Source organism: Gekko japonicus, unplaced genomic scaffold (genome assembly GCF_001447785.1).
Source record: "Gekko japonicus isolate JY-2015 unplaced genomic scaffold, Gekko_japonicus_V1.1 scaffold131, whole genome shotgun sequence".
Classification (NCBI taxonomy): Eukaryota; Metazoa; Chordata; class Lepidosauria; order Squamata; family Gekkonidae; genus Gekko; species Gekko japonicus.
Window position 1 is genome coordinate 1,963,133 of NW_015167061.1, and position 9,437 is coordinate 1,972,569.

General features: G+C 50.6%; 1 protein-coding gene across 1 annotated transcript in view; it reads right to left on the bottom strand.

Annotated features, from left to right (window-relative positions):
• Window positions 1–9,437, bottom strand: part of ARHGEF10L (Rho guanine nucleotide exchange factor 10 like) — a 116,088-nt gene that overhangs the window by 50,192 nt on the left and 56,459 nt on the right. Inside the window, 6 exon segments of the mRNA XM_015412628.1 lie at window positions 854–969; window positions 1,736–1,920; window positions 5,720–5,765; window positions 5,768–5,861; window positions 8,003–8,176; window positions 8,402–8,523. Of these exon segments, the coding sequence (XP_015268114.1) occupies window positions 854–969; window positions 1,736–1,920; window positions 5,720–5,765; window positions 5,768–5,861; window positions 8,003–8,176; window positions 8,402–8,523 (737 nt within the window).

Genomic DNA, 9,437 nt, shown 5'->3' on the forward strand with positions numbered 1-9,437 from the left:
AGCACCAAGAATACAGAGCATCACTCGCCCCAGACATAAGAACATAAGAGAAGCCAATGCTGGATCAGGCCAATGGCCCCTCCAGTCCCACACTCTGGGTCACACAGGGGCCAAAACCCAGGAGCCATCAGGAGGTCCACCAGCAGGGCTAGTACTCCAGAAGCCCCCCCCCACTGTTGCCCCCCAAGCACCAAGAAGACAGAGCATCACTACCCCAGACATAAGAACATAAGATAAGCCAATGTTGGGTCAGGCCAATGGCCCATCCAGTCCAACACTCTGTGTCACACGGTGGCCAAAAATACCAGGGGCCACCTGGAGGTCCAGCAGTGAGGCCAGGAGACCAGAAGCCAAGCCCGTAGCGACAGTGGGGCATTTCGGGGCCTCCCCCCCGACTTCCTGCCAAGCCCCCCCCCGACTTCCATCCAGCCCCCTGGCCCCCAGCTCTCTGGGCCACCCGGAGGACTCCCCACTACTGCCCCTTCCCCAGGCACGGTTTGCTTCCCCAGGCAGAGTGCGAATGCTGCAAAAGTGAGTTTTTAAAAAATATATTATTTAAATTTTATTTTTGATTTTGTGACATCAGTGCCCCCTGACTTATTTCAAGTTATTATTTACAAAATCCTGGCTACGGGCCTGCTCGAAGCCCTCCCACAGTTGCCCCCACCTCCCCGAGCACCCCTTGCCCCAGACCAAGAGTTCCTCTCTAGACCCTGAGGCTAAGAGCCACGGATGGACCTCTCTGCTCCATACACAACACATCGCGATCTGACCCAGCTGAATCCCTCCGACATCCTCATTGGCTCACGGGGGTCTTTTGGGTCTCAGGCACCCTGCTGGGAATGGAGCTCACCTGGTAGGTGCCGTGGAGGGTGCTGACGAGCAGGGTTATCTGCTGCACGACGGCCAGATCCTTCTGTAGGTCCTGGAGCTCCTGGAAGAGGCGGGGCGGGCCCAGGTAGACTCTGTCTGCAGGAGGGACGGAGACGGGGCAGGTTTAGTTGCAGATTCTGACCCTGAGACAAGACAGTGAACGCGTTTCTTAAAGCTGATTTCACTGCCCTAGTCGAGTTGATTGCGATGCCCATCGAACCTCTGCACCCTGAGTTTCTTCTCTGCTACACCCCTGCCACCTTCTGACTGGGATAGAAGGACTCAGAAATCTCCATTCCAGCATGTTTCTCCCCTCTGCACCTGGTCCTAATGTGCTGATTAGCCCCTCGGCTTTCAAACCTGGCTGCTGGAATAGTTTATAAAGAGGAGGAGGAGGAGATTGGATTTATACCCCACCCTTCACTACCCGAAGGGAGTCTCAGAGCAGCTTTCCCTTCCCCTCCCCACAACAGACACCCTATGAGGTAGGGAGGGCTGAGAGAGCTCTTTCGAGAACTGCTCTCGAGAGAACTTGTGACTGACCCAAGGTCACACCAGCAGCTGCAAGTGGAGGAGTGGGGAATCAAACCCGGTTCTCCCAGATTAGAGTCCGCGCACTTAACCACTACACCAAACTGGCTCTCAAACTGGTCTTGGGTACCAATCAGCCTCCGTGGACAACAGGAGGCTGGGAGGGCGGGGCAAAAATTTAGTAAACAAAATAAAATAAATAACAGAGAAAGAGGCAGACAAGTACACGAGCACAGGGGTCACACTGGCCCCACCAGCCGCCCTCTCTGGGGACACCCCCCCCCCCCAAGCCAAATCAGCCAGCTGTCCGTAAGAGCGGAAGGTCCCTCACTGTGAGAAGACTGGCTGGTTGGCATGTGCTTCTTGGAGCCCACGTTCTGGATGACCACGTTGTCCTTCTCGTGGGTGCAGCTCTCCTGCCCGACTTCCACCACCTGGATCTGCGGGAGGGCAGAATTCCACTTCACAATGTATTTGGGGCCCAGGGGGACGAGGCTGCTGATCTCCAACTGTCCCCTGCAAGAGCAAAACAAACAGACCCTTTTGGGGGGAAAAGACGGGAGGGAGGCAAACACTCCCCCAGCTTCCCTCCCCACGTATGTGGAGACGACAGAATCCCACAGCAATGGAACCACCCTGCAAAACCATGCCTCTGCCCTGAATAACAGCGCTCCAAAGCTGAGTAAGACACGTCAAGGGAAGGAGGACTTTAAGGGAACGACCACTCAGAGGGCAGAGGGGCAAAACGGCCAAGAGAGGCCAGCCAAGGAACTGTCCTTCTGTCTAGTACCTCTGTGCCCAGCGCATTCTCCAAGGGGCTTGGACCAGTGTGCACAGTGCCCTCCATGGAGAGAGCCAGTTCGGTGTGGTGGTTAAGAGCAGCAGACTCTAATCTGGAAAACCGGGTTTGATTCCCTACTCCTCCACATGCAGCCAGCTGGGTGACCTTGGGTCAGTCACGGTTTTCTCAGAGCTCATCCCTTAAGAGCGATTCTCTCAGAGCTGTCCCAAAGACTGTGGCCAATGCAGTGCTCTGAATCCAACCAGAGGAGCCGACAGGGAAAAGTTAAGAGTCAGGGCCATGTTAGTTTAATGTAAGTGTTAATACTTATCTCAAGTTGTGTGTTTTTCCGAATAAACTCTGTTCTTGTTCACTTTTAAAAAGCAACCATCTTGTGCCTGTCAGTTTTACTCCAGTTAATGGATCCAGGCTTGGGTGGGTTTCCCCTCAGCCCCAGACTCTCTCCTCTCAAGCCCAACTGATAACGCTTCTTTTTGATTCTCACTGGGAACCCAGGAATTAATCTCTCATAAGCTTTCTTTCTTTCAGAATTCAGAATTCATCTTTCATAGGCTTTCATAAGCTTTCTTTCGTTCAGAAACGGATAGGCCTTGCAGCAAATTTATCAGTTACAGCCAAAGGTAGACGGGCTGGATGTGGGGGGAGAAGTTCCCTCTGTTCCCAAGAGGTGAAAAAATAACTGGGGGGAAAAAACTAATTGAGATGATGCAGCGTGAAGGGCACATGCCCCTGGCAAATAAAATGGGAGCCTTTAGATCAGTACAGTTTTAATATTTTTTTAATGCTTTTGTAAGAATATTACATCTGTGGGACTGGGTAAAGGTTAACTCTTTTGACCTTCCAGTGTGATTGCCGCTAAGTCTTTGCACCTTCTTGATAATGACGTATTTATAAACATTTATATATTCAATTGTATTTACTATCTCTATTCTTTCCCTGCCTTGTCTTTTGGTGGAGGTTATCTATTCCACAACTCCTGTATTTGCCTTGACAAGCCTCACCTTGCAAGTCAGGTGAGACTGAAAAAGGATAACTCTGCCCAAAAAGTTCACATTAAATTGAATTTAAAGCTGTTATTCAGATGCTCTGTTATAGAATATTCCATTAAAGTCTTCACAACTCCACTGGAAACCATTTAGACTCATGGTTCTCAAGCTTCATTCCAAGTAGGAATTACTTCAGAAGTTGTCCTCATCAAAATTTCTCCCTGGACTTTGAGGTTTTGCATTTTCCAGTCGTATTTCAGACATGGATGTGATGCATTGGGGACCTGCCACTTTTCGGGTTTTGTTTCCGAATTTTGCGGAGAGCAGCTCATGGGCTGTAGTCTTCAGTTCATTCCCATGCTTTTTCTCCCTTTGTGATAATGCACTTGTGCACATCAACAATTCTTTGGGTTTGGTATTTTACAATGCACAGGCACACATGGGTGCATTGTAAAATACTGCATGCGTAGAATCTTAATGCAATCACAGTAACACGAGAAAGGTTGCTTTTGTGCAATGTTTTATCAAAGCACATGTGCACACCCACATGGGGGGAGAAGTAAATGAATGGAGTGAGATGGATGCTTTCACAAACTGAGCATGATTCAGTCTCCGAATTACTTTCAGTGGTTCTCCTAATTAAACCTGAGTTAAACAGGAGTAGCGCAGAGAGAAATTGCAGAAGAACAAGGGAACAAAAAGTTCAGGGAACCCTCAGATTCTGCAGAATCTTGTCTGGGGATCTTCAGTGAGAAGATGGACAAGCTGATCTGAACGACAGCTCGCTTGCCAGCAATCCTTCTTCCCCTGCAACAGGCATCAGTTGGCAAGCATTCAACGTGCTTTTGGCCAAGCGCTGAGGTCACAGGAGCCCAACAAACCTAGCCAGAGTCACACACACAAACTCAGGGCACGGCAGAACATTCGCCAAACCCTCTGCAATGTGCTGCTGTTCCATGGCAGGGACACACGGGCGAGGCAGTTCAACATGGAAAGGGTCTCCCAGAGACTGAATATTTGAAAACCAGTAGTCCAGAATACAACTCTACATGCCACAACCATGCAAAGGAAGACAGGTGGGGAGCCATGCCATCCACGAACCACGGCTGTTACAGAGTCACAAGTCACTGAAAGCTTTATAACCACCTCAGCCCGTCCCCAAACCAAGCAGGCCAAAGCAACCACAAGCACGACCACCAGCACCACATTATCCCTTCGCATTGCAGACCGCAGCCCCAGACCGTGGGGCAGATGCCACACTACACACTTGACCTACCTGTTGTTCATTGGCCTGCAGAAGAAAAATGTTACAGCATCATTCACAGGAATGTAAGGAAACGCTTGCTGGATCAGATCAGAGCCTGTTTCTCACAACAGCCAACCAGATGCCCTGGAAGGCTCACGGGCCAAAGCCTCCCTTTGCCAGTAAGTCTCAGAGGTTCACTGCCCCTGAACACAGAAGGCCCGTTCGGTTAGCAATTCCCTTTTATAGCTGTCTAGGGCTGTGGCCAGCGCTATTCACCTATGGCAGAGAGTTTCACAGGTTTCACAGTTTCACAGGTTGTGCGAAGGCATTCTTTCATTACATACTCCTCAAGTCTTTGGGAAAATCTGTGGATGGCCCCACCCCACATCCAAGCAGCCAGAGTACGGCACATGAGTTGCTGGCAAGAGGAAGGCCCTGCTACTTCCAGAGGAAAGGGACCCCCCCCATCTTACAAATAAATCAAGAGAGAAGAAGAGAAGAAGAAGAAGAAGAGAAGAGATTGGATTTATACCCCGCCCTTCACTACCCAAAGGAGTCTCAGAGCGGCTTACAAACTCCTCTCCCTTCCCCTCCCCACAACAGACACCCTGTGAGGTAGGTGGAGTTGAGAGAGCTCTTGACAGAAACTGCTCTTTTTCAAGAACAGCTCTTATCAGAGCTATGGCTTGCCCAAGTTCATCCAGCAGGTGCAAGTGGAGGAGTGGGAAATCAAACCCGGCTCTCCCAAATTAGAGTCCACGCACTTAACCACTACACCAAACTGGCTCTCAGCATACTCAGTACTCTGAGCATGTGGGGGCTTAACACCAACTAGAACACACTTCTGTTTACATGTTTGGACAAGGGGTCAAGCCACAGGTCCATCAGCCCCACAGTTATTGGAAGGGGGGGAGGCACTGCTCTCTTCTCCCCAGAATGCAGTGAAGATGACCCAACCTGACATCTGAAACCGGTGTGGAAATTTCCCACCTTTGTGTCACACTCAAAGACACTAGACTCGTAAAAGTCCTCTTACACCTTAAGACAAGGTGCGAGCGTAACATCTACCATTAATTCCTGGGGAGGAAATTGTACGGCAAAGTGCAGAATTCGAGATTCCCCCCCTTCGGAATCAGCACACAGAGGTTTTGCCGGGCACCTGAGGTGCGTGGGAGTCGCTCTGCATTCTTCCATTTCCGCTGTGCTCCAAAGAGTGCTGAGTCTGACCTCTTTATACCTTCCCCATCTCAAAGACACGGCGCAAAGATTCTAGGCACGTACTTGAAATTGATATTGGCGCACACCAGCATGTCGTTCAGAAAAAATTGCTCTCCTTGTATTTGATGAGTTGCCCCCGGTCGCCGTAAACGGTTTCCGTCAGAGTCTCGCAAAGCAACAGCTGCCGCTGGCCCGAACTCAGCAGCTGCGGGAAGACAGGAGGAGAGTAATTCAGCGAAGAATGAAAGGTGGGGGGGGGACGTGGGGCAGCTATTTGGTAGCGGGGACAGGAGGGTCTGCTGAAGAAGGCCACCTCCCTTGGAAGTCAGAGGTGGTCTCGACAACTGATCTTCCAACGGATGGGTTGCTGAGATCCTCAAGCTGAGAGGTGTCCTGAGCTGATACAACACAAGGACTGCCCCCATTTGAAGAGTTATTTTTAAGAGAAGAAAGGCAGGCAGAATGGGGAGGGGACAGACGGAGAGGAAGTGGAGGAGGAGCAGAAGGGAGCCAGAGAGACCAAAGGAGATGCAGGGAAAGTGGAAGAAAAGAACAAGAGAGACGTGGAAGGTGGGGGGGAGAGAGGGAAAGAAGAGAAAGACAGACGGACATCGGAAAACAAAAGTTAGAAAGGTCCCGTAACTGCAGGTCAGGATTAAGAGGCAGGTCTAGAAAGGCTGACAGCTTCAGATTAAGCCATGCATGAGTCAAAAGGCTGTTACCTCAAGCTGATACCTCACAAAACCAAAATAAGGGTCTTGGAACATAAATCACGCCTTAAAGACCAAGTGATAAAGACCCTTTAACAAATCATTTTTCTTCCATGAAACATACTCCAGAAGACTTAAGATTCTTTGTACTTAAAGAAATTAAAAATTATCCCTATAATAGGGTGGATCAGGGGTCATTTCCTGCAGGAGCGCACAGGAGCGGAGCTCTGGCAGTAAAGAGCCCAGGGGGCAGGCACCTGCAACAAGCCCCACCCCCTGCTCCCAGCAGCCCTCAGTCAGAGCAAGAAGCAGCCAGGCAAGCTGCAGAGCTCCTCCCGGCCCCCCGGTCCAAAACAGTCCAGTGGCACCTTTAAGACCAAGTTTTATTCAGGTACGAGCTCGCCCTCCTCTGCGAGGACAGATCTGCACGTTCCCCACCCCCCAAAAGCTAGCAATCCAAAATAGTCCAGTGGAGCCTGAACGGTGCGTGTTGCCTTCTGACACACGTTCGGTGATGTCAGGGGGTGTGGCATATGCAAATGAGTTATGCTAATGAGCTCCTGCACCTCTCTTTCTACGAAATGACCCCTGGGGTGGATATTAATAAACTCTTACATCAACAGGAGGCATGCTATATTTTTTTATTTAACACCTTGGAACCAAATGGTTTGAATCAATATAATGACTTATGTTTTTTGTGAATTACTGCATGTATACTCTTTCAATGTACGGACAGAGTCTCAAAAAACTTATTTCTAATACTGACGAATGGCTTTTAATGGAGGACTATGTCCCTTTAATTAGCCACGCCTATTGTGCTCTATATAACTATGTAAGGCTAAGGAGAGACTGAACGTGTTTTTCACTTTGGAGGAAGCTTTGAGCTCACTAAGAGAGACTTTTTGCAGCGTTCATTGAAAAATTTGGATAAATATTTTGGGTAAGAACTTTTCATTTTCTTGAGACTCCGTCCACTATGAGACTGCTAGTATTGTAACCTATTCTGTTTTTGCTACCTTTTATGTTAGTATTTGGCCACCTTGTGCTTGGAAATATCTGTTGAACTCCCAGAGGAAGACACTGAAACAGGAGGACAGCTGGACCTCTGCTGGATAGCTGTGGGTACCCAGACAAGCACTTATTCAAAACAGACTTAAAGAAGTCCTCCCTCTTAAAACTTTTGCATAATTAAGGAGGACTGATATTAATAAAGGGGTTGTGCAATATCTTTTGTGATATATTAAGAGACGATAAATAATATATGGTGAATCAATTGTAAAAATATAAAACAAAAAATACATAAAAATTATCTGAGGTATTTTATCATCATTTGTATTTGCTGGTTTTTGGCAGCTCCTGGGTACCCGGCATCAGAGCGCTGCAGGCAGTCAAGGAAGTGGGCTGCACGCAGGTGTGGTGATTCAAAGGGCCCAACGGCACCCAGCACTGACTGGAGCCCCACGACTGGACCTCCAGGTGTCCTAGCCTGACCGTGAGACCCAGCCGCAAAGGCTCCACGTGGGGGTGGTTCGGTCGGGCGGAGGCCCGGGGCCTGGGAAGGACGCGCATCCTGCCGGCCCGTAGAAAACCCCCGCAGGCACCAAAGGCCACCCGCGGTCTCTCCCGGCGCGCGCACCTTGTTGAGGCTGCTGCGGTCGCTGACGCTCTTGGTCAGCTGCTGGATCTCAGCCACCTGGTCGGCCAGCCGCTTCTGCTCGTTGAGCTTCTCTGCCAAGGTCTCCAGTTCGGTCAGCGCCAGCTGGAGCGACAGCCGGTCCGGGTGGCCCTTTGGGGTGTTCTTCAGCATGTCCTGCAGGAACAGAACGGGGGGCTGTCAAGGAGAGACATCACACGCATACCCACGGCCGGCACTGCCAGTCAGGAGGGTGCTGAAGCCGACTGCACGGGGCCCGTGCGGGCACTCTGCCCGCAGCCTCAGAGAACCCCCTCTCTGTTTGCGCCAACCAGCTCCTCCCATTCTGGCCCTTCCTTGACTCTGCAAGGAGCAGCAAACTGAGCGTCTTGAAACGGTTACCTGCAGCAGAAGAATGAACTGGGGGAATCTCTGGATGGGTTTCACCATCAGCCCGTACAGAGTGACCCGGTCTACGCTGGCCATCTGCCGCTTCTGCCGAGAAGAGGAACAGCCACCCTTAGCATGAAGCCTCCGGCCTGCCCGCGGTCAGCCTTGTGCCGGTGGGACTTGGGCCCAGCTCCGCACTCAGACCGCCCTGCCTGAACGACACCCACGCGGCCACCGACATCCAGAAAAGGCAGAGTCCACACCGTGTGCCCATTCACACCCAGCACCTGCGGCAGACCACACATGCCTCCCACTGTGCGGACGGGGGGGTGGGGTGGGGATGAGCGGGAGTCACTTTCCCAAGGCTGCCCTGAGAGCCCACAGGCGACCTGGAGCTGGGCCCACATTATGCCTCCAGCCCCACATCTGTGCCTACAAGACTCTGGGTTCAGGTGGGGGCAGCCATGTTGGTCTGAAGCAGCAGAACAAAGTTTGAGTCCAGTGGAGGCACCTTTGAGACCAACAAAGTTTAATTCCGGGTAGAAGCTTTCGTGTGCACATGCCCCTTCTTCAGAATCTGGGTACAAATCCTCCAAGAGACATGTGGACATTCAGACTACAGAAATGAGGGCTGCAGGGTTTAGTTAATGGACTGGCTTGATCGCTCAGTTTAAAGCATTTTGATGGATTCGAAGAGGAGCTTGATTAAGTCTGACTGATTTTTGAAGAGCTTGGAATATAGGTACTTATTGGGGGGTGGGAAAGGCGGCAAGCAGGATCTCCACATAGGAAGCACCCCCTTCTGCATGACAGAGCATAGAGAGTACTCCTCTGGGCTGAGGTCCGGTGAGGCACATGCGAGCATCATTTGAAAGGATGGGTTGGTTTGTTCTAAAGAATGGCTGGCTTTTCTTGTAAGCAGACTTAATCAGTTAATCGACCCATTAAAACCAGACTACCATTATTTCAGCTGGGTGGCCACCCTAACAAAAATCTGCATTTAGCATCTCGGCAGTCTGCATTCCCAGAAACAGTAGCTCTTCCACCA